Source organism: Diadema antillarum, unplaced genomic scaffold (genome assembly GCF_040938485.1).
Source record: "Diadema antillarum isolate AM-2024a unplaced genomic scaffold, OU_Dant_1.0 seq00000081_RagTag, whole genome shotgun sequence".
NCBI classification, from domain to species: Eukaryota; Metazoa; Echinodermata; class Echinoidea; order Diadematoida; family Diadematidae; genus Diadema; species Diadema antillarum.
The window spans coordinates 1,176,075-1,202,163 of NW_027271174.1; the positions used below are offsets into that span (position 1 = coordinate 1,176,075).

Sequence of the window (26,089 nt, forward strand, 5' to 3'; positions counted from 1 at the left end):
CCCTTGGGAAGTTAAAGGTCACCACAAGGTCGAAGGTCACAGAAAGGGGTCAAAAATTTTTAGGGCCCAATATTAAGTTTTTATGGCGCGTTTCAATTATGGTTCATTACTTTTGATCCCTTTGTCCGTTTGTGACCACACTTGGATGGTAAATGTCCCTTAGGATGTTGAATGTCACCACAAGGTCAAAGGTCATAAGCAGGTCAATTAACTTCTGGGAGTTATAAAAAATGTTAATTCCTTGTACGCGAATGGGCGAGACACAATTTGGCGATTGCCTTGTTTCATTTTCGGAATAACCAACCTTGGAATAATGAATTAAGGTAATAACGGACATTCGGAGTAACGAATCTTTGGAAAAGCGAACGTATCAAAGTGCGACCTCCAACTTATTACTAAATCATCACTTTTTTAATATGAGTTTTCAAAGTACGCACAAAAACACAAACAATTTGACGATCTCTCTGTCTCTTCGATGTAAAATGTAAAAATCATGTAATATGAGAAAGAATTGTAAATTAACATTGTTTTTCATTGATGAGAAACTGATGATTTGCGTGTTTTCCATCAAACAATAATGGTATATTGCTTTATTTCTATTCGCTTTTGACGAAATTTCGATGAATCAAAAATAAACAAAAGAGCCCCTCCAGAGGAATTCAGTATAACGGGAGTGCATTGGCAATTCTTTTCTTTTTGTTTTTTAGCTCGATCCCTTTCCTGTTTCTTCTCAGTTTCATTCAACAGCTTCCACGTTCTTTTGAAACTTTTACCTTTCTTCTTGCCACATGCAAATCACAGACTTCTTCAGTCACTTCATCCCTTTCGTTTCAATCTATCCCGAATGTGACTGCGTAGCACCTTTCGTTTTTGTTTTATATTTTTCTTTTTGGTCGTAGCATGTTCAGGCTATTTTAATAGGGAAGAAGAGAAAAGAGTGTTGTGAAAAGGAAAATAAGAATGTGTAAAGGCATAGAAGATACGACAATATTACAGCGAACGTCCGTGCAGGAGACCAAAAATGGATGCGTTCTGTTTGAGATGGCAGCTACCTCACTCAAAAGATATATCTGCTACTATGTATTTCATGGACTTACCCTACGAACATCCGTGAGCAAACCATGTTCCTTTTGTTATTACATGTAAATTGAATGCTAAACATTATTTACTTTTATGTATGAGAGACACAGTGATTTAGTAATATTTTCAAATAACATTAACTTATCGTACAGTAATATGTTTGTAATTATCATAAATTCCCTTGCTCGGACCGAACTTTCAGAACCTGTAACAGTGCAAATTGTCTCCAAAACCTCATCAGAAAGAAATTAAAATGCACAGAAATTACAGATTATGCAAAATTCCAGTTTGCTATAACTTGATTTTCATTGTTTAGCTGTATTCATATAATAAGAGGGAATGCAAGCGTAAAATTGCAAGTAGATATTTAGCTGTTTGTTCATCATTATCACCTACCGCATTGAAAATTCTGACACTGCTGCTCTTAGCTCATTTCTTAATTTGTAAAACTTTACTTTTCCTTATTTGAGCTGAAAGTTCGAAGGAATAAAGGACGCTTTCGAGACAATTTATCCCTATTGGTCGCATTGTTGACTTCACGGACGTCCGCTAAAATTGTCACGGACTTGCGTCCTACCTCCAGGGTCATGTTCTAGGACTGATAACTTTTAAATCGACAGAGAGTATGTAGCCATCCCAACTCTTTCAAAATTTTAAAAAGGTATTTGCAATGTAAATCATTAGAAATTTGACACCTTTTCAACATATATATTGCTCAGAGAGGGAGTAGAAAGCGGATTTACAGAGAAAATATGCACTATTTGCTTGGTTTTCGGTTAATCGTATAGTCCAAAAACTGCAGACGAGTCCCAGTCCGCCCCAAACATGGCATGCAGCTCCTCGGCTAGAGAGCCAGAGGTAAAATGTACCTGCGCCATCAAAGCAAGGTCCCTCATTCGATAACGTTTTAATCATTACGGACGTTCTTTTTTTTTTCTCGGGAGGTTTGTCTGAAAATGTGATTTCGGTTCGCATTTTTACCATGCGACTAGATATTAGTTGATTACGATTCAGAACAATAACGCCAATTACATTTACTGGACTACGGTCTTGATTAGTAAATGGGGGACGCACGTCCTTGACGAAAACTGAGTATAATCTTGCATAAAAGACTGTTTCGGACTTCGATATTTCAATTGTTCTCTGTAATTTTATACGAACTTATAGAGTTCTTTCAATTTTGTGGTACATTGCCATGATATATCAGATCCAGAACACAATCAGATCAATGATGTCACGTACCTTAAAAATGCACATCATTTGTTTGAAAAACAAACCTTAAAATTATTGCGAAAATAGCGTTTTTACTGTATTTTTAGGCTTTAAGTCCTTGCCAAATGCAAATTATCAGTCAAAAGTAAACTAACCCACATATTTCCTGAAAGGGAATTTACCAGGCTTTGAGATGACATGAAAGAAACTGCATGGTTTCTTAGATCATCCTGGCGTGTTCTAAAGTAAAGAGTGCCGTAAGGTGCGAAAATTGGCAGTTGTACATCGCTCAAATTCCTCCCCCATTTATATATATATATATATATATATATATATATATATATATATAATATACAACATAATATATATATGTACTATGTGTTACAAAAAAAAAAACCCTTTCCCACTTTTGATGCTTATTATCTCAAGAACAATATATCAGATAAAACTGTCATTGATATGAGTATAAATGGCTAAATAGTGAACACTTTGGTTGGAGGTGATTTGAATATGAAAACCAATATCAGTTTCATGAAATCCCTGATCAATTTCAAAGTAAGTTTCCAGATTTTGGTCAAATTTGAACTCCCTGTAAAAAACCTGAACTCAACACAGGAACTAATGATGTGCATATGAGTGTGTACTTACAATGATCCTGAACAATGGACCTGGATACCACCCGTTCAGATCTCGTCTCCAAGGCACATGAATGTTTATTAATCATTCATGATGGATTGCCCTGGGCGCTGCTAGTCTGAATCCCTGGCAAAGGGTGAACTGCATATAGCTGTGTTCAGACGGAGGCAGTTTTGGTCGGAGTAACTTCGGAGGATAGGTCGGAGTAGTGCCCGTTTGAACAAGGTTGTGGTAACTTCCTCCGATCGGAGGAACTTACCACGACCTCTTCCTCCGAACTAGATACTCCTGAGTTTTCTCAGGAGTATCTCGCTACCACGACTAGCTAGTCGAAGTAAATTGCCCGTGCGGACAAGCCCTCGGAGTGTAATTCTAACCTAGTTAATTGCGACGAAGAGGCTAGCAATCATACAGAAATTTCCATCAACAAGAATGGAGAAGACACATGCCACTGGTGAAAAAAAAAAATGCATGATCAACGTGCGCGACGCTACCACTTCCGGAAGTTACACCGACCCTCGTACATAAATTGGTCGGAGTTTCTTCCCACGACCGTCGTGCGGACACAAGGGTCGTGGTAAGATATGCATAAATTTGTGCTCCGACCAGAAATACGTCTGAACATGGCTAGTATGCGCTTGCATACATCACATTCCAGAGTGAATAAAGCCATGTTCAGACGTATTTCTAGTCGGAGTAAAAATTTATTTCACGGCAATTAAAATTCAAATTAATGCACATCTTACCACAACCCTAGTGGCCACACGACGGTCGTGGGAAGAAACTCCGACCAATTTATGTGCGAGGGTCGGTGTAACTTCCGGAAGTGGTAGCGCCGCATTTGTCGACCATGGGATTGTTTTTTTACCAGTGGCATTTGTCTTCTCCATTCTTGTTGACGGAAATTTCTGCATGAGCGCTAGCTTCTTCGTCGCAATCGACTGAGGTTAGAATTGCACTACACGCGCACTTGTAGTCGCAAAATGTCAACATTGCGATTTGACCCAGGAAGTTTTACCTAGGTCGTAAGGCATGTAAGTTCATAGATAGGGATTGTCCGTACGGGCAATTTACTCCTACCGGCTAGTCGTGGTAGCGAGATACTCCTGAGAAAACTCAGGAGTATCTCGTTCGGAGGAAGAGGTTGTGGTAAGTTCCTCCGATCGGAGGAAGTTACCACGACCTTGTTCAGACGGGCACTACTCCGACCTATCCTCCGAAGTTACTCCGACCGAGCTTCCTCCGACCCTTCCTCCGAAGTTACTCCGACCAAAACTGCCTCCGTCTGAACACAGCTTAAGGCTAGCTGTGCCAGTGGAATTCCTCATGAATAAATAATGGAGCATTCAAATCCTGGTCATTGTCCAGGACCATTGTCTGGTTGTCAACTACACACTCCCATACACACCAATTGACGTCTATGCAAAGTTGAAATTTTGTACAGAGGATTGAAAGGAGCGTAGCCAGGTATCCCACAGGCCGGGGGAAGTAGATGCAAATATGTCTTATGATATATGTTGGGTGACTAACTTATTTTTAAATCTGATCATTTCATTCACTTCAAGTTATTATCCTTGGAGTATTATGTACTACACTGGCTGCAACCGTCCTTGGAATGTTGCTGTATATTCGCCTACAAAAAGGGGGCTGGAAGACTACGGGAACGAGGTCAGTGTTATTCAGCCTGATTGTGCATTTTTTTTTTTCTGTTGGTGAAAAACAGTGGTTTTAACATACAGGTCATCAATCACACCACATTCAATATTCGCATATATAAATCATTCCACCAGACAAAGCTCTGTACTTCAAAATAACTTTTCCCATGTAAACTGGCATGTCCCGTGTAACTTGCCTCCTAATGTGACCATGATATTGCAAACCAAGTACTTTTAACACATCTACTTTTTAGAGAAATAAATCTGCCAATTTTCTCTAGTAGGTTACGAAATCAGCCATTCCATGTAACTAGACACCAGGACCTTAGATTTCCAAGTTTCGCCATGGCCGAGTAAAAATTAGCAAAATTCAAAGTTGAATAAGTTCTCAAAAACTGAAGTTTCCCGTACAGGTTCATAGTACACTGTATTTATCATGGAAACAGAAAACCCCTTTCCAATAACTTTTCAAGGTGTTATTGTACCACACTTCCGACTATTTACTAAGACTATTTATTGTATTTGCCTAAGATTTGAGAATGCTCCATTAAAATGGAAAAAAAAACAACAACAATAAAATAAAACAGCCTAAAGATCGCTTTGCGTTATCCATACTTTCATTGTTTTTGTTATACTTCAACAATCATATTTTATGGCGCATTAATTCACTCTCAGTTTAATTTTTTTTTTGAGATTTTGTTTATTCAAAATCTACTGACAAATTGTGACCGCGCGTCACATCAAAGAGTCATAATCCTATATTTTACGTGAGGACGCAAAAAAGGTGAAATTGGTCAACCGAGTCAATATTGAGATTTTCATATTTTCTGGAAGAGATATCCTTCTACTACATTAATCTTTAGCTTACGTGAATGGGAAAGTGTGTTTTTAGCGGTTTTTCTACAACCCTTTTTGGGGGAGAACAGAATGACCAGGACACGGTATGTCTTAAAGGCCCCTTTTCATTTCTTGCAATCCTTTGCACACGCTTCACTTTTAAGTCTAATAACTTGCTAGGTTGCTACTGCTTTGAAAGTTGAAATCAATCATGAACAGAATGTACTAATAGAACAGGCTCTATATCAGCTTAATCTGATAATCTCTTCATTGTTGTTGCTCCGAAGATTTACGTTATGTGTGTTTTCCCTCTCATGGCATAGCTTGCACGGCTTGGTAAAGATTAAGCGCTTGAGTACACACTGTACCTTTAATAGAGCCTGTTTTCTCAGATCACATGTTTTCAAACTGTTTCCCAGTATTTAGATCGGTTAAGGGAGTCATTTGAATCCAGATTTACATCATTTTAAAACTTAGAGTTTGCTCATTCAGAATCTACCCATCACTATAAAAACCCTGTTCGGCAACATTTTGTTGATTTTGTGATGCAGGGTCACAATTGATATAATGCTGGTGTCACGGAATTGGGAAATGTTTTCCGTGAAGTAACTCAACATACTGATTTTTTTTTTTCCACAGCTTGTAAATAATATACCTTTCTCTACATTTATTTTGACTCCCTGAAAACTCACTAAACATTTTAAGAAATATTTCTTTTAGTTCTGCTATATTTGTGGTAATAGAATTATGTGGTAACAGAATTTATAACAAACAACTAACTTACTTTAATGAAGATTTTCTATGTTAGGATACATGCAATACAAGCCATGCGTGCTGGAAATACACTTCTAGAATGAACACTGTTCTCATACAAGAACCACATGGACACGGCGTGCTATTATTGTATTCCCCGAACAGAGTTCGGAGGATACTATGGATTTGGCCTCGCGCGCCGCGTCCGCCGCGTCCGCCGCCGCCGCCGCCGCCGCCGCAGAGATTTCCTTGTGAGCGCACTACCAGCTGCGTTTCTTTTCCGATCATCTTCAAATTTGGCATAAAGGTGCATTATGATTAGACGAAGAAGCCTATTGTTTTTGGTAATGGCGCCCTTACTTGTTCCGTGTGTATACATGAAAAGGTAAATCCTATAAGGTCTGCTTGTGAGCGCTCTACTGGCTGCAGTTCTTCTTCGATCATCTTCAAACTTGGCATGAAGGTGTATTATGATTAGACAAAGACGCCTATTGTTTTTGGTGATGGCGCCCTCGCTTGTCCCGTCTTTATACATGAAAAGGTAGATCCAATAGGGTCTGCTTGTGAGCGCTCTACTGGCTGCAGCTCTTCTTCGATCATCTTCAAATTTGGCATGAAGGTGTATTATGGTCAGACAAAGACGCCTAATGTTTTTGGTGACGGCGCCCTCGCTTGTTCCGTCTATATACATGAAACGGTAAATCCTATAGGGTCTGCTTGTGAGCGCTCTACTGGCTGCAGTTCTTTTTCGATCATCTCCAAATTTGGCATGAAGGTGTGTTATGGTTAGACGAAGACGCTTATTGTTTTTGGTGATGGCGCGCTCGTTTGTTCCGTCTTTAGACATGAAAAGGTAAATTCAATAGGGTCTGCTTGTGAGCGCTCTACTGGCTGCAGTTCTTCAATCATCTTCAAATTTGGCATAAAGGTGTATTATGGTAAGATGAAGAGGCCTATTGTTTTGGTGATGGCGCCCTTCCTTGTTCCGTCTGTATACATGAAAAGGTAAATTCAATGGGGTCTGCTTGTGAGCGCTCTACTGGCTGCAGTTCTTTTTCGATCATTTATTTTCAAATTTGGCATGAAGGTGTATTATGGTAAGATGACGAAGCCTATTGTTTTTGGTGATGGGGCCCTCGCTTGTTCCGTCTGTATACATGAAAAGGTAAATCTAATAGCGTCTGCTTGTGAGCGCTTTACTGGCTGCAGTTCTTCTTCGATCATCTTCAGACTTGGCATGAAGATGTATTATGATTAGACAAAGACGCCTATTGTTTTTGGTGATGCCGCCCTCGCTTGTTCCGTCTGTATACATGAAAAGGTAAATCTAATAGGGTCTGCTTGTGAGCGCTTTACTGGCTGCAGTTCTTCTTCGATCATCTTCAAACTTGGCATGAATGTGTATTATCCGTAGACAAAGACGCCTATTGTTTTTTGGTGATGGCACCCTCGCTTGTTCCGTCTTTATACATGAAAAGGTAAATTCAATAGGGTCTGCTTGTGAGCGTTCTACTGGCTGCAGTTCTTCTTCGATCATGTTCAAATTTGGCATGAAGGTGTATTATGGTCAGACAAAGACGCCTAATGTTTTTGTTGACGGCGCCCTCGCTTGTTCCGTCTATATACATGAAAAGCTAAATTCAATAGGGTCTGCTTGTGAGCGCTCTACTGGCTGCAGTTCTGCAATCATCTTCAAATTTGGCATAAAGGTGTATTATGGTAAGATGAAGAGGCCTATTGTTTTTGGTGATGGCGCCCTTCCTTGTTCCGTCTGCATACATGAAGAGGTAAATTCAATGGGGTCTGCTTGTGAGCGCTCTACTGGCTGCAGTTCTTCCTCGATCATCTTCAAATTTGGCATGAAGGTGTATTATGGTAAGATGACGAGGCCTATTGTTTAAGGTGATAGCGCCCTCGCTTGTTCCGTCTGTATACATGAAAAGGTACATCTAATAGGGTCTGCTTGTGAGCGCTTTACTGGCTGCAGTTCTTCTTCGATCATCTTCAAACTTGGCATGAAGGTGTATTATGATCAGACAAAGACGCCTGTTGTTTTTGGTGATGGCGCCCTCGCTTGTTCCGTCTTTATACATGAAAAGGTAGATCCAATAGGGTCTGCTTGTGCGCGCTCTACTGGCTGCAGTTCTTCTTCGATCATCTACAAATTTGGAATGAAGGTGTATTATGGTTAGACAAAGACGCCTAATTTTTTTGGTGACGGCGCCCTCGCTTGTTCCGTCTGTATACATGAAAAGGTAAATCCTATAGGGTCTGCTTGTGAGCGCTTTACTGGCTGCAGTTCTTTTTCGATCATCTTCAAATTTGGCATGAAGGTGTATTATGGCTAGACAAAGACGCTTATTGTTTTTGGTGAAAGTGCCCTTGCTTGTTCCGTCTTTATACATGAAAAGGTAAATCCAATAGGGTCTGCTTGTGAGCACTCTGCTGGCTGAAGTTCTTCTTCGATCATTGCTTCGATCATTTTCAAACTTGGCATGAAGGTGTATTATGGTTACTATAGACGCAGACGCCTGTTGTATTTGGTGATGGCGCCCTCGCTTGTTCCGTCGTTATGAAAAGGTAAATCCAATAGGGTCTGCTTGTGAGCGCTCTACTGGCTGCAGGTCTTCTTCGATCATTTCTTCGATCATTTTCAAACTTGGCATGAAAGTTTATTATGGTTAGACGAAGACGCCTGTTGTTTTTGGTGATGGCGCCTTCGCTTGTTCCGTCTTTATACACGGAAAGGTAAATCCTATAGGGTCTGCTTGTGAGCGCTCTACTGGCTGAAGTTCTTCTTCGATCATTTCTTCGATCATTTTCAAACTTGGCATGAAGGTTTATTATGGTTAGACGAAGACGCCTGTTGTTTTTGGTGATGGTGCCCTCGCTTGTTCCGTCCTTACATGAAAAGGTAAATCCAATAGGGTCTGCTTGTGAGCGCTCTACTGGCTGCAGGTCTTCTTCGATCATTTCTTCGAATATTTTCAAACTTGGCATGAAGGTTTATTATGGTTAGACGAAGACGCCTGCTGTTTTTGGTGATGGTGCCCTCGCTTGTTCCGTCCTTACATGAAAAGGTAAATCCAATAGGGTCTGCTTGTGAGCGCTCTACTGGCTGCAGGTCTTCTTCGATCATTTCTTCGAATATTTTCAAACTTGGCATGAAGGTTTATTATGGTTAGACGAAGACGCCTGTTGTTTTTGGTGATGGTGCCCTCGCTTGTTCCGTCTTTATACACGGAAAGGTAAATCCTATAGGGTCTGCTTGTGAGCACTCTACTGGCTGAAGTTCTTCTTCGATCATTTCTTCGATCATTTTCAAACTTGGCATGAAGGTTTATTATGGTTAGACGAAGACGCCTGTTGTTTTTGGTGAAAGTGCCCTCGCTTGTTCCGTCCTTACATGAAAAGGTAAATCCAATAGGGTCTCTGCTTGTGAGCGCTCTACTGGCTGCAGGTCTTCTTTGATCATCTTTAAATTTGGCGTGAAGGTGTATTATGGTTAAAGAAAGACGCCTATTGTTTTTGGTGATGGCGCCCTCGCTTGTTCCGTCTTTATACATGAAAAGGTAAATCCAATAGGGTCTGCTTGTGAGCGCTCTACTGGCTGCAGTTCTTCTTCGATCATTTTCAAATTTGGCATGAAGGTGTATTATGGTGAGATGAAGAGGCCTATTGTTTATGGTGATGGCGCCCTCGCTTGTTCCGTCTTCATACATGAAAAGGTAAGTTCAATAGGGTCTGCTTGTGAGCGCTCTACTGGCTGCAGTTCTTCTTCTTCAAACTTGGCATGAAGGTGTATTGCGGTCAGCCAAAGACGCCTAATGTTTTTGGTGACGGCGCACAGTGGGCCAGAATGAGCTCAAAGTGCACTAAAATTATATTCCGTTGTTTCTTTCTACCCAAATTTGGTGTCTAAGGGTAATTGGGGCGTAGAATTGATTGAACATAATTTCAAAGTCATTTGACGTCACTGTGATGCTGTTTTTTTTTTATTGGCTACCAAAAATCTGTCTGTAAATGACGAATAAAGCGATGCAAATCTTAGGTTGTTATTTTTTTTCTTTAAAGATTAATTTATCTTTTCACATTCACTGACACTGCTTCTATACTACCATCGAATACACGATGCTTACATGTCATAGAAAGTGTATAAACATTCGGGTTTCGTTAAAGGAATCAAATTTTTGCTGAAAGTTCCATATTGCACACGTACTGCAAAATGATACTGTTGTCCGTATAAACTAGTTAGAATATAAGTTTATGATGTACGCTGTACGTTTGGGTGCATTTATTCACTTTATTCTAGCAGGACATAAATGTGCGATATAAAATCAACCTCCGACACAGTTCTTATCTCTCTACTTCATATATAACCTTAGGCCTATGTCATATCAATTCATACAAGCGCAAAAACCATTTTGTCTAATGTTAATGGAAAGATCACAAATTGTGAAGTCAGTAATCAGGAAAATGAAAGCTTATGACTTAGCAGCTAAGAATGAGTCTGCCGTGTATGAACGTTTACTTGGAAAAGCTAAAATAAAAAGATTTTTTTTTTTGAATGAAAATTCTATCGGAATCACTATCATATGAAATTATGAATTCATCCAAGTTCCACAATGATTTTTTTTTTTCTCATCAGTCGTCGGAAGCAAAGTTTTTTTTTTTTTTTTTTTGTGCTTCCGACAACCCACAAAGTGTATGGGATCACAGTCTGATGAATCCGACTTGTATTGGTCGCCTATCAGGTCAATGTCAGACATGTCAGGCATGATCCGATGAGGCAAGATCGTCTGATGAGGATCACGCGAGCAATGTCTGACATTGACCTGCAATCGGATTCACAAACTGCGATCCTTTACACTTTGCTGAGCGGCCGGAAAGCAACAGACTTTGCTTCCAACGAGTAACCGATGAGAATAAAATCTTTGTGTTTTGGTGTATAACGTTCTATCTGCATATGTCAAGAGTAGGATCGAAGTATTTAGGTGTCCATACAATATGTATCGCAGTGGGAATAGCTATGTTTACAGTAGTGGCTATGACAATTATGGACAATATGGCTATAGGCCTTGGCTATGTGCAATTATGTACTCTTTTATCTTCGGAGGAGGGGTCTTTTAGGTGCCGGACTAGCCCTATGCATGTATTTCATAACTCTGTTTGCCTCTTATTCAGTGTTATTCATTTTTCTGTGCCTTTAACATGCGAGAAAAAAATAAATAAAAATGCCGCCCTCATGCGGCCCCGTATGATATGACAGCATTCCTAAGCGGCTTCAAGGTCCAAAATAGACGTAATGTGTCGCGGAAAATCGGCTCTAACACAAAAAGTGGCAAAACATGGAAGCCAAATCTGGTATCAGCTTAAAGCTGAGACATCAGGTAATGTGGTGGTAATAGAATGTAGTTGGAAATCCGTATCAATCTAAACTTTTAATTAGGGTATATTAAAAAGACAAATAATTAGCCTGTTTTATATTTAGCGTAAAATATCCATGAACATTACGTTTCTTTGCATTTTTACGGCATTCATAACGTTAAATGAACTCTGAGAAATATGTGGGAGAAATTACAGGTTGATATCTCAAAAATTACATGTTGAAATTACGTATTTATCAAAGACGTTACAATTTGCTTTGAAACTCTCAAAATATTGTATTTTGCTACTTCAGGTAGGAAATATACCCCTTTAATGTACATACCTGATTTAAATATTTTAATGAATAACCCTCAAAGTATTGCCCTTCAAGAGCGCATGTCAAAAAATAAAAAAATCCCAATTGCCCAAAGTGACTTTTGGCGCACTTTGGTATCTCTCTGACCCACTGTGCGGCGCCCTCGCTTGTTCCCTCTTTATACATGAAAAGGTAAATCCTATAGGGTCTGCTTGTGAGCGCTCTACTGGCTGCAGTTCTTTTTCGATCATCTTTAAATTTGGCATGAAGGTGTGTTATGGTTAGAGGAAGACACTTATTGTTTTTAGTGATGGCGCCCTCGCTTGTTCCGTCTTTATACATGAAAAGGAAAATTCAATAGGGTCTGCTTGTGAGCGCTCTACTGGCTGCAGTTCTTCAATCATCTTCAAATTTGGCATTAAGGTGTATTATGGTAAAATGACGAGGCCTATTGTTTATGGTGATGGCGCCCTCGCTTGTTCCGTCTGTATACATGAAAATGTAAATCCAATAGGGTCTGCTTGTGAGCGCTCTACTGGCTGCAGTTCTTCTTCGATCATCTTCAAATTTGGCATGAAGGTGTATTATGATTAGACCAAGACGCCTATTGTTTTTGGTGATTGCGCCCTTGCTTGTTCCGTCTTTATACATGAAAAGGTAAATCCGATAGGGTCTGCTTTTGAGCGCTCTACTGGCTGCAGTTCTTCTTCGATCATCTTCAAATTTGGCATGAAGGTGTATTATGATTAGACAAAGACGCCTATTGTTTTTGGTGATTGCGCCCTTGCTTGTTCCGTCTTTATACATGAAAAGGTAAATCCGATAGGGTCTGCTTTTGAGCGCTCTACTGGCTGCAGTTCTTCTTCGATCATCTTCAAACTTGGCGTGAAGGTGTATTATGGTCAGACAAAGACGCCTAATGTTTTTGGTGATGGTGCCCTCGCTTGTTCCGTCTGTATACATGAAAAGGTAAATCCTATAGGGTCTGTTTATGAGCGCTCTACTGGCTGCAGTCCTTTTTCGATCATCTTCAAATCTGGCATGAAGGTGTATTATGGTTAGACGAAAACGCTTATTGTTTTGGTACTGGCGCCCTTGCTTGTTCCGTCTTTATACATGAAAAGGTAAATTCAATAGAGTCTGCTTGTGAGCACACTACTGGCTGAAGTTCTTCTTCGATCATTGCTTCGATCATTTTCAAACTTGGCATGAAGGTGTAGTATGGTTCCTAGTAGACGAAGACGCCTGTTGTTTTTGGTGATGGCGCCCTCGCTTGTTCCGTCGTTACATGAAAAAGTAAATCCAATAGGTTCTGCTTGTGAGCACTCTACTGGCTGCAGGTCTTCTTCGATCATTTTCAAACTTGGCATGAAGGTGTATTACGATAAGACGAAGAAGCCTATTTTTGGTGATGGCGCCCTCGCTTGTTCCGTCTTTGTACATGAAAAGGTAAATCCAATAGGGTCTGCTTGTGAGCGTTCTACTGGCTGCAGTTCTTCTTCGATCATTCTCAAATTTGGCATGAAGGTGTATTATGGTAAGATAAAGAGGCCTATTGTTTATGGTGATGGCGCCCTTGCTTGTCCATCTGTATACATGAAAATGTAATTCAATAGGGTCTGCTTGTGAGCCCTCTACTGGCTGCAGTTCTTCTTCGATCATCTTCAAACTCGGCATGAAGTGTATTACGATAAGACGAAGAAGCCTTTTTTGGTGATGGCGCCCTCGCTTGTTCCGTCTTTATACATGAAAAGGTAAATTCAATAGGGTCTGCTTGTGAGCGCTCTACTGGCTGCAGTTCTTCTTCGATCATTTTCAAATTTGGCATGAAGGTGTATTATGGTAAGATGAAGAGGCCTATCGTTTTTGGTGATGGCGCCGTCGCTTGTTCCGTCTGTATACATGAAAATGTAAATTTAATAGGGTCTGCTTGTGAGCGCTCTACTGGCTGCAGTTCTTCAATCATCTTCAAATTTGGCATGAAGGTGTATTGTGGTAAGGTGAAGAGGCCTATTGTTTTTGGTGATGGCGTCCTTGCTTGTTCCGTCTGTATACATGAAAAGGTAAATTCAATAGGGTCTGCTTGTGAGCGCTGTACTGGCTGCAGTTCTTCGATCATCTTCAAATTTGGCATGAAGGTGTATTATGGTAAGATGACGACGCCTATTGTTTATGGTGATGGCGCCCTCGTTTGTTCCGTCTGTATACATGAAAAGGTAAATTCAATAGGGTCTGCTTTGAGCGCTCTGCTGGCTGCAGTTCTTCGATCATCTTCAAACTTGGCTTGAAGGTGTATTACGATAAGACGAAGAAGCCTTTTTCTTGGTGATGGTGCCCTCGCTTGTTCCGTCTTTATACATGAAAAGGTAAATTCAATAGGGCCTGCTTGTGAGCGCTCTACTGGCGGCAGTTCTTCAATCATCTTCAAATTTGGCATGAAGGTGTATTGTGATAAGACAAAGATGAATATGGTTTTTGATGATGACGCCTTTGCTTGTTCCGTTTTTATACATGAAAAGGTAAATCCAATAGGGTCTTCTTCTTGATGCTGTGGGTTCGGGGGATACATGTGTTCGGCTACGCGACCCGCCGAGCGCGAACTTTCGCTAAAATTTCATATTGGAAGACATTTTTTGTTCAGTGTAGTGGTGAGGTACGGGCGGATGCGTTGAGATAAGTTGAACTAAGAAAAAAGAGGACATAGCATTGAGAGAGAGAGATAGAGATAGAGAAAAAGCACTAAGACATTAACGGGAGGCAATTAAAAAAATGTGTTAGGAAGGATAAAGTGTAGGGGAGGGGGAATACACAGTATGATGGTCTTAAATTGTCTTTTAATTTGGACCTGCATAATGGTGCCCAATGAATGTCACACCTCTGAATTTCTATAAAACCTAACTGATTACGGTAACGCAATTAGTCAGTAGACTGACCATTTATTGAACATATTCTATTTTCACCTTCAAATTCTTTTACTTGAATGGTAAGCTGTAAATGACTATTATCTTCTTTGATTTGTTTCTTTGATCCTTCCTCTTGTTTTGATTTCCATTCCTTTCTGGTCCAGAGCATAAGCTGATTATGTGACCGTGCATCACAAAACGAACAAAACGTCGCAAACACTGATTTCATGTGATGATTGAAAATAGGTGAAATGGATGAAAAAAGCCAATCTTGACTTTTTGATATTTTCTGAGAGAGCAAGTCTTCTTCTACATTATGCTTAAATGGGGGTCATAAAACGAACAGGAAAGTGTGTGTGTTTGTTTTTTTTTTTTGGAGTTAACCCAAACACTTTATTTTCTTTTAGAATAGTTTGATTAGGTGTGTATTTAGAGTCCCCTTGATTTGCTGATCAGACAGCGTTCATGATATGCATTGTACGAATTAATACAATAAGTGTATTTAAATGATGGCATTTAATAGGCAAATTGTTCAATGTAATCTACGTTAAAAAAAATCTACTTTTAACAAATAGCACTGATTAATATTATTCATCTCTCATATTGTCATACTTGAATTATGGTATTCTTGCGTTTGGAAATACATATCAAACATTCTTAGATAAATTACTTTTATTACAAAAGAAGTCACTCCGTATTATATGTCATACTGCGTTTTTGTCTCATACTGACCCGTTATTTTTTGAAAACAAAATATTGAAAATTAAGGATTTGTAGTTGTATAATCTAGGACAATTTATGTTTAATTATGATAAAAAGTCTTCCAAATATATTTGAAACAATGCTTCCAAGAAATCAGTCCGTTCACAAATACCCAACAAGGCGTTCGAATGAGTTTCATTTGCCCTTTTTCAGAACTGTGCTGGCTCAGAACACCTTTACGATGGGCAAAAGTATTGGAACTCACTTCCTAATAATATTGTAACAGCACGAACTTTGAATTCTTTCAAGAATAAATTGAAATTATTTTTATTGAAATCTTATAACATATTACCGGATTAGGTTTGTTTTTATTAACTCAATTAAGTTATAATTTTTCTTTCTTTTATATATGCAGTAATCATTACATATCAACTATTTTCTATCATTAGAGTAAAATAATCTGTCGAATATAAGTTCTCCTCAAATATGACAGTTATTGAACAATGCATAATTGTGTTTATTCTTTCCTTTTAATATGTCCGCTCTTTTGTATATTTTACTGGTATATGTACCCAATTCTTATATTCGCATTCAAGGGTGCGTCTTATTACTCCTATACATACTGGAATTCAGTTTGCTTGTGTGTTGCAGTTTCATGTTCTTGTTCTTGTTCTTGTTTCCCTTTTTTCTTTTTCTTTTTTTTCGTTCTTTCCTGTTATTTCATTTCATTTCAGTTGACATTGGTTTCTGTGATTTTGTTTCATATATTTGTTTGTAGTTTCAGGAAGTCATTATTCGTTTTTTATGCATTTCTGAGGGTCCAATATCGTACAAGCTCGGCTTTTTAGTGGGACCCTCCATTTCCATTCCCATCCGTGTAATATGCATGTGTATATACACCTTATAGATGCAATTATGTTGTTACTCATCACCACATGTATGTTGTTAATGTACGTTTTTTGAAGTTACTACAAATTTGATTTGTTTAGGCATTGTATATAAGTTCTCCTGTTTTTTTCATGGAAATGAAGAAATAAAGTGGAATTGAATTGGACTGTTTCAAGTCGATAAAGCACGCAAACAGGCTTAAAATTGCATCATTATACAACATCAAAATGCAGAAAGTTTTTATCGTGAGAGAGGCACCACCCCCATTCACATCCCCCCCCCTCTCTCTTTCTCTTTCGCACTCCGCTTACTGTCTCACAATGATAATCTACGTCATAATAAACTGATACCTCAAACAAATTGGAGTGTTTCAAGTCGATATTACACGCAAACACATTTGAACATGCATCAAATTGCACCTTTACAGCATCAAAATGGGCTCGGTCGCGTTCATGATTTTCAGTGTAACCAAACTTGGATGGTAGATGTCCCTCGGCGAGGTGAAGGTCATCACAAGGTCAAAGTTCACAGAAAGAGGTCAACAAACTTTAAGGTTCCAATGTTAAAGTTTTAGGGCGCGTTTCGATTGTGGCTCATAACTGTTGATCCCTAAGTCCGTTTGTGACCAAACTTGGACGGTGGATGTCCCTTGGGGAATTAAAGGTCATCACAAGGTCAAAGGTCACTGAAAGAGGTCAACAAGTTTTTAGGGCCCATTAACTTTTTATGGCGCGTTTCGATTATGGCTCATAACTTTGATCCCTTTGTCCGTTTTTGACCAAACTTGGATGGTAAATGTCCCTTGGGGAGTTGAAGGTCACCAGAAGCTCAAAGGTCATAGGCGGGTCAACGAACTCTGGGAGTTTAATAGAAAAATATTAATTTCTTGTACGCGAATGGGCGAGACACAATTTGGCACTTGCCTTGTTTATTGTTTTAATTTGAACACATGTCACTTTGGAGAATGCAGGTGTGACTCCAAAATCAAATTAAATCAGGACAGATTGCCCTCGTCAATATCTTCAGCTAAAACAGTGAAGAACATGCAAAACCTAAAGGTCGTGTCACACCTTTCCGAGCAAGATACACGGGATTGTTGCGGGTAGAGATTTTCCAGCACGCAGATTTATTTATTTATTTTTTTTCTGCGGGCGGACGAGAATATTTGCGAGTTTGGCAATTGTGTCTTACCTGCTAGAAAGTGCAACTTACCTTCTTCTTGCATGTATTTCTTGTCACCTGCGTAAGAGCTCTACAACCGATCCGTTTTCTGTTACGAGCGACTTACGGGTACTGCTAAGTAACTGAGTTGGGGTTGCCTGCGAGGTAACGCCGGTAAGGGTCTCCTACGGGAGTTCTGCGTGAACCTCAGCGGGCGAACTCCCGCGACTCACTCAGAACAAGTTTTGAGCATGCTCAAGGCCTTGTCATACCGTATCTAGGGAAGTTTTGCGGGTTCACTTGCGGGGAAACAAATTTGTTACCCAAAGCTCACCGCAGTTGGCCCGGACCTGACAGTATCACTAGCGCGTATCTCGCCCGTATAGATGCCCGAAGGTGTGGACGCAAGTCCGATTTACCGAAGTTTTGAGCATAACCCAAACTTCTTCTGGGTGAGTCGCGGGGATTGCCCGCAGATGTCCACGCAGAACGCCAGTAGGAGCATCACTTCGCAGGCAGCTCCCACGCACGTATTTCGCAGTCCCCGTATGCGGCCAAGAAAATTACATTCTGTGGGACGTCTGCCATTCCTTCAGAGGAATTCCTTCACTGGGTCGTCTGCCCCACGCTCCTGGCATACAGGTCACACGGAATGCACTCAATTAGTACTTAATTAGAAGGCGTCCAACAACTATTACCCGCAGCAAAGTTTTGAGCTTGGCCATTTTTTCCGGGTCCACGCAGAACACCGGTTGGATGCCAGTAGCTGCTGCTTTGCCTCTAGACACAAGCAGTTAACCCGCTTGAAGTACGTAAGTTGACCTTGGCATTCTACAAGCATCATACGGGTGTTTTTAACTGGCGAGGAACCGTGTCGAAATTGCGAGTATTTGTGTAGGTGGTCAGTTCAGATGGTCCCTTCAGGGTGATTCCTTCACAAAGTTGTCAGCCCTCACTCGCCACCCGTGCGCTGGCACGCAGATCACATGAAATGCACGTAAGTAGAACGTACAGTACGTAGCACGGGTGCAGCATGTAGGACTCATGGGGAAACTCGCCCAAATCCTTGTCCGCGCGAATGCGTGCTGGAAAATCACCATATGCAACATGCCCTCGTAGCTTGCCCGGAAAGGTGTGACAGGTCCTTTTTGGCTGCGGGTAAACAGGACCTGGCCAGGGTGCGCAACTCCGGCTAACTAATGGTGAGATACATGCTAGGTACTGTCATGGGCGGTCATCTGTGGGGACCTCCGGGTGGCAAAAATTGCTCTTCGCAAGTCGCAACCAAGGCTTGCCAGGAAAGCTGTAAGACTGCCTTTGGAAACCGACCTTTTCTGTCACGAGCTACATAAGGGGTGCTGGCGCTAAGGGCCTCCTACTGGCGTTCTACATGAACCTCTGCATTTGACCCGCTTGAAGTATGTAAGTTGCCCGTGGATCTATGCTTTTGCGCCGGGAGCGCGTGTCATCTCCATGACATTTTGTGGAAATTCCTTCACCGAGTTGTTAGCCTTCGCTCGCCTTCCATGTGCCTACACGCAAGTAAACGGAACGGGCCCAAGTAGAGCGTAAGTAGCACGGGTCCATCAGGTAAGACACATGTGAAACTCGCCCAACTCTTTTCCGCCTCCAAAAAATGTCCCGCGTGCTCAAAGTCCCCACGAAAAAATTCCAACGTGTCTTGCCCGGAAAGATGTGACTGGGCCAAAACTTAGCTGCGGGTAAAGATGACATGCGTGCGCAACTTCGGGTAACTATGGTTGAGATACGTGCTAGGTATTGTTATGTGCGGGTCATCTGCAAAAATTGATATTCGCAACTCGCACGCAAGGCTTGCCCGGAAAGGTGTGACACGGCCTTACAGTAAATCTTATAACCACGCCGTGTTTACTGATGACGGCCGTAACTACTTTTTTTTTTTTTCCGCCACGTAATATTTACTCTTCTGTTACAGTGTATTTTTTTCTTTTTATCAAACTGAAAGATAATGTTAGCAATACGTATATTGATAAAAATGAATAATGTTCGAAAGGTAGTTTTGTACTGTAATCACATATTTAAATACACATTTACAAAGAAAATAAGTTAATGTCCTATAAGTCAGAGGAATCTATGCAAAGCTAGATTTCTGTCATTTGTGTATAAAGGTGATGATTTTCAAAAGATTGCAATTTGTGCTAGTAACATTTGCAGTCCTTTTAAGGACCAAAAGCAGAGTGTTTAAGAACCAAAAGCAGAGTGTTAAAAACATGGAACAGCAATTTATCAGTACTTTCCTCTTTATCAGTACTTTCCAACGTTTCACAATATGAGTGGCTCATTTCCACAAAAGTTGATGTCCAAAACTCTTGGAAAGCTTTAGCTGTATGAAATTATCTTTAGCTGGAGGAGGATTTTTTTTTTTCTGTTGTGGATATTGGGTTGTTTTGCAGGTTTGATAGTAAATGCATTAGGTTAGAAGCTGACGACAGCGATCATCCTCTGTCATTCATTAGATTATCCATGTTGAATCAGCACAATGGTTCTCGGTGATGTGTTACTTTTCGATTCACAAGTGACCGCGCCCACAACTGTTGATCCTCGTGATTGGGCCGGATGCATAAACGCTAGCAATTGCTTGTGCTAGCCTCGTACTCGAATCCGTATGCATACAAACAAGCAATTGCTTGCTGCCCGCAAGCAATTGCTTAGAGACCAAGCGTTTGTTCAAAAACGTATGCATAAAACATACCTTTTGCTTCTTCTTGCTAGCAATTGCTTACAATTTTCCAAGCTCTGCAAAATGAACTTGAGCTTTTGCTTAACTTGGACGTTCCTTTTTAAGTATCATTTTCACATTCTTACAAGAAAGACCACCCTTGTGCAGGAGTAGTATAAATCTACAAGAAATAACTTTTTAACAGTAATAGAAACTTGTTTATGTCAACAACGGGAAAGTCCAATGGTCAGGACGCAAAATGTGATGAAAAACATGTACATGTAGATGTCTGACTTCGGTGGAGAGCAAGGAGACCTCTCTCCACGTGAGTTCTTGCAGATCCTGGCTATCTCTATGTGCAGTGATGGGAATCAGCCAGTACGTGTGTGTGTGTATAGCTGTGTGTGTGTGTCTGTGTACGCATGAGTGCCATTTCAAGCTCTGTCGCTATGTCAGGAAATGTTTCGCACACACACGCCTTTGCAAATACATGCTGTCACACTCGCCTTTGTTCTTGTGTTGGCACAGGCGTGACGTTCCTTTTGTTGAAAACACAAGCAATTGCTTGTGCAGGACAGGCAAAAGGTGTGGGCACAAGCAAAATGTTATGCGTATGGATGTAAGCGATTGCTTGAGCTATACCTTTTGCTAGACGAGCTTGTGCTTTTTCTTGAAGCAATTGCTTACAAGCAATTGCTTGTTTTATGCATTCGACCCACTGTCTTTGTCCAGGAATGGGAATCAGCTTCAGGGACCCAGGGCAGTCTTGACAGCGAGCAAGAGAGTAGTGAATACGACTCTGAAGGAGTACACTGATTGAGATCTGGGCGAATTTGACGAGAAGGGATAGTTCATTGCTGGATACGGCGACAAAAAAAAAGTAGAGGGAAGGAACATTCTCCACGTTTGCCTGACAGGCTCCGGCATCAGGGTCAAAGGGAGGCCCATATTACGCTAAACTCTCTTGTTAGTTCGAGGAATGCACTTCATGTTTCTCTGAACGACTGACGAAGGGCATCATCTGTAGGGACAAAGTGATTAATATTGTATAGGTTCTCCCGATAATGCAAGGGAGGTAACGTAAAAACGGCAGTGGGACATTGTGAATTACATTTATCCACTGAGAGGCCGGACCTGCTACAGGGATTGGAGTATAGAGTTCACAGGCAATCGACCGACAGCAGAAGTCGTCATGAATTTATAGCCAAGACCTCACTGGATGGTTTATGACCGAACTTGAATTTAAAAGCAGAGGTGCCTCTGCTGTTAAATGTAACAATACTTCAAGCGTTGTCAAGTGTATTTTAGAACTAGTACACATTTGATTCATGTTTGTTTCTGCTTCTGTTCTACATGTACCTGATGATTCTTTTTTTTGTGTGTGTGTGTGTGTCACTTGCCGCTTTCACACTGACAAAGGATCGCGAATTTAAAGACTGCGAAGTCCGTCACACTCTGAACATTACATCAAGCCCACGTCCAGGAGATGAAATCAAAAAGATTTCAATCCTTGTTTTGTGTCACACCCCGCCACTGAGATTCCGTATAATGGATTTACAATAAAGCTTGCATAACAAATATAGTGCATCATATAACAAAAAAATCGGAAGCCGTAGGATGTGATTATCAACTTCCTTTTTTTAGCCTGGATAGGAATTTCATCTATCTTGGCCCAAATTGTATTACCGTAATGCAAAGCAAAAAGTTCAGTTATTGTTTATCTTTTTTATGTGGATCCCATTGTCATTTGAGATTTTGGTGACAAAATCATTTTGAACCACTCTGAAACAGTGTTATATTTGACAGTATGTCATTGGGAGCTTATGGACAGACGAAGGTGATAAAAAGTGAACCGGCGCTACTTGAACAAGGAGGGAAAAGCTCAAAGTGTGTGGTACATAACATAAACTGACATTTTTGAAAACTACTTGGTAAATATCAACTAGTAGTACCAACATCACACCAAAGCTGGTTTTGTTTTATCACAATAGGGTATTATGTGAATGTCAAACAGATATTTGATAATGAAAATACATCTTCTTGCTGTTTGATTTTCTTTCTTCAACAAGAAGTATAACCATCATGAAACAGGGCAGAAGACGAAGGCTCTGCTGTATCATTTTGTCCTTTGTGTGTAGATCTCGCTGCAACTTGGACTTTGGTGACGTTCAACTTTTGATTCGTTTTGGGAATGCACCACACTAATGCACTGAAAAAGTGAAAAAACAGTATCTTGTAAATACGATGGTAGTACAAATGTACCAACATGTCACTAAACTAGTTTTGCTTTTTAAGGGTATCCTATTTGAACAGTTTGATATGAACATATTATGTCAAACAGTATGATAATCAATGGCTGAAATGCCTGTATTATTATTGTAAATATATATCTCTATTCTATTCTAGCTGCATGGTAAAAGAATGTACAAACTAACATCATCGTGCATACAATGTTCATACCACAACTTCCCATGGGATTTGTCGTGTGAACAGATAGATTCAATAACTTTAAAGGATAAGTTCGCCTTCATATACATGTGGCTTGAGTAAATGCAACAATATTTTCAGAAAACGTCAGTGAAAGTTTGGGGAAAATCGGACTATCTATTCACAAATTATGATTTTTTTTTAAAGTCTATGCGCAGACATTGCTGGATGAGAAGACTACTACAGTGTATGATGTCACATGACTTTGTACAACGATATAAGGAAAATAATTATAAAGATAATTTCACAAAATGAAAAAAAGATACCCATTTCCTACACTTGTCACTGACGTATGTTAGGGGTAGTATTATTCAGCTTGCCTTCTGAAAGAGGCAAGTCAAGCTTTCTTTTATTATGCGAGAAAAAAGTGAGAATATGTTGATTCTTCTTATGTTTTCTTTATATCGCTGTACATGTGACATAACAAGTTACATCACAATATGTATATATATATATATATATCAAGCCAAGAATGTCGAGGACATTTTCTAAAACATGCGCTTAATTTCCTCGCCAGGATATAGCGTTTTAATGCCATTTTAGGTTTTAATCTCATATCAATCCAAGAATGTCGATGACATGTAGTTAATGAGAAATATACCAGCTCGTAATTCCACTTGAAAATTAGCAGAAAAAGGTCATTTGTACCAAAGGGTGTTTTGGTTTGTAAGTTATTGAGATAAGCATCTGTGATACAATGATTATTCATATGATTCTTATCTAAATGGTGCTTGCCAGGACATCATACTGATAGCAGAAATGGTGTTTCGTAATGTTTTGATTGATTGAATCATGTTTTTATTCAGGAAAACAGGCTGTTATTGCATTCAATACATAAACAATGAAATGTATGCCTGCTAAATTGACAGCTGATGGAGTATGCTGATCACCTGATCTCAACGCAAGCTCTTTGTTTGAACATGAATTCCATAAATTTTTACGTCGGGCGAGCTTATGCATTATGCTGCTTTAAAAACGAGCGAAGTGCCTAACAAACTGCAAAAAAAAAAAGTACCAATATGTACATGTACCAATGTGTGCATGAGATAATTACGAACTGGCTTATTGTAAAAAAAAAAAAATTAAAAAAATGAAACATACTGTCATTAATCTTGAATTATTGTTATTATGATTATACAGGGCATCCTTGATGTCTATGTGTGCCCGAATGTCACAAATTAATCTGATGCATGTAGTATATGTATATTATAAGGAGTGGCGTGTAAGCGCTTGTTGCTGAATTTCTGTGCATTTCAGGTGTTGCTACAACTTATTGTTTTGATATTCTAGAAAAAAGAAAAAAATGCATTATAACAATTGAATTTGTGGTTTAAGTTGTATTCTGAGTTTTGAATAACATGGTATAAGGACGTTTGTTGCCACAAGGAGAAAACCTCGGAAATGTTAATATCATACCGATGGTGAAACATTCATACTTGTGAAGCGTGAATGTGAAGCGAACATCTCTGAACTGATGCTTACAAGAAATAGGGGTGTTCACGGTGTTTTTGGATTCCTGACGTTCCGTGAAAGGTTCTTTTTTTTTTCCATGCAGGTAGGGTACTATACAAATAATGATATATTTTTCCTGGATATGTTAAACTCTGTCAGTATCGCACAACACTTGATACATGCAGCGCATACAGCTTACAGAAAGTGGCACAGGTCCGGATTGCGGAGGTTATGAGCACTTTGGCGGTCAGGAGATTTTGGAATAGCAGTTCTCAGTGCTTGCATGCTGTGTCTTCAGCATGGGTATAGCTATGTTGTGAATAAAACCATAGCCCATGAACGTTAACTTCCATACGACTGGCTAATAGTAATGTGAACTGAGTAATGCCTGTTCGACATGGTGGCAGCCAGGAAGGGACCTGTGTTATGGATTTGAGCTGACAACATTAAGAACGATCGAGTTGTTCCGTTCAGGCCATGTGGACCATACGATGATGAAGACAATGGGAAACTAGGAAATCACCCATAGAAACAACAACAAGATTCTGAATGGTATTTGAGAACTACAACTTTTTACGGTGGTGCAACAGTGGTAATAGTTTGGGTTTGACACTGTTATCTGATAAGTTTGCTAATACAGTTATGTAATTCTAATGTTAACTTGAGAAGTGTAACTCAACGGAATTTGTTTTGGTTATCAACACTTAAAAAATCAATTTCTTGTATCAGAATAAGTAACAATCGATTGTACAATATCTGCAATATATATGACTCACAGAATGGAGTCTCAAAGCCACATGGATCTTAATATATGCGAAACATATTGAACATAGATATTTAAGATAACTCTGTGTATGGTATATTGAAAACTCTGTGTATGGTATATTGAAATATCGTATATCCCCAGTATGATTGCTTATATCCATGCTCAAGTAAACACTCTATACCGTATATACATGTGCATGTATTTCGCATGGATAGTAGTAAAGGCTTTATTACAATATAATTTAGTTCAGACTTGCAGTTATTGTATGAATGCTATTCCCGTATCAACACTCATGTTCAATGTTCAGTGTATGGCTTATGTGATTACGTTTTCATACATGCATGTACTAGGTGTTTCAAAAAACAATTTCCCACTTTTGATTTTTAATAATTCAAAAACTATATATCAGATAACACTGCCATTGATATGAATGATAGCTGAATAATGTACAATTTGGTTGAAGGTAGTTTAAATATGAAAGCATAAATAAGTTTCATGAAATCCATGATTAATTTCACAGTTAGTTTCCAGACTTTGCTCTATTTTCAAGCCTCTGTACAAAATTTCACTTTGCACAGGGGTCAATGGGTGTGTATGGGAGTGTGTGGTTAACACCCTGACAATGGTCCTGAACAATGGCCAGGGTTTGATTGCTTCATTATTCATTCATGAGAAATTCCACTATCACAACTAGTCTTTATTCAGCCTCTGGCAGTATCTGTGTAAAGTCAAACGCCTGTCGATACTGTCGTTGAGTCGCGTCAGTGCTCTCCCTACTTTTGAAAAACAAAATTACAATGAATACCTTCTGTTCTATCATAAACGTGGTCATAGGCGTACCCAGGATTTTTTAGAGGGGGGTGTTCAGTGGCGTACCGTGGGTCAAGACATTGGGGGGGGGGGGGTGCACCTCATGGAAGCAATATCAGAATTGCATAACTGTACAATTAAATGCGAGCGAGCGAAGCGAGCGAGCTTGAAAATTGTGACATTTTACAGTCCCCAAACTGCCGTTTGTAGCTATATACAGCTGTATAGTAATATATGTATATATATGCTTTGGAAATTAAGGGGGTTGCACCGGGTGCAACTTCTGGCAGTTGCTGGCAGTAACATCAGGAGAATGGCATAACGATTAAATGCGAGCGAGCGAAGCGAGCGAGCTTGAAAATTTTG

General features: G+C 39.8%; 1 protein-coding gene across 2 annotated transcripts in view; it reads left to right on the forward strand.

Annotated features, from left to right (window-relative positions):
• Window positions 1-23,751, forward strand: part of LOC139726197 (tyrosine-protein phosphatase non-receptor type substrate 1-like) — a 104,918-nt gene extending 81,167 nt beyond the window's left edge. For both annotated transcript variants that reach the window (XM_071637264.1, XM_071637265.1), the window contains 2 exons: window positions 4,494-4,596; window positions 20,941-23,751. In XM_071637264.1, coding sequence (XP_071493365.1) covers window positions 4,494-4,596; window positions 20,941-21,028 — 191 coding nt within the window. In that variant the 3' untranslated portion in view covers window positions 21,029-23,751. The remainder of the gene's footprint in view (window positions 1-4,493; window positions 4,597-20,940) is intronic.
• The last annotated feature ends 2,338 nt before the right edge of the window (window positions 23,752-26,089 follow it).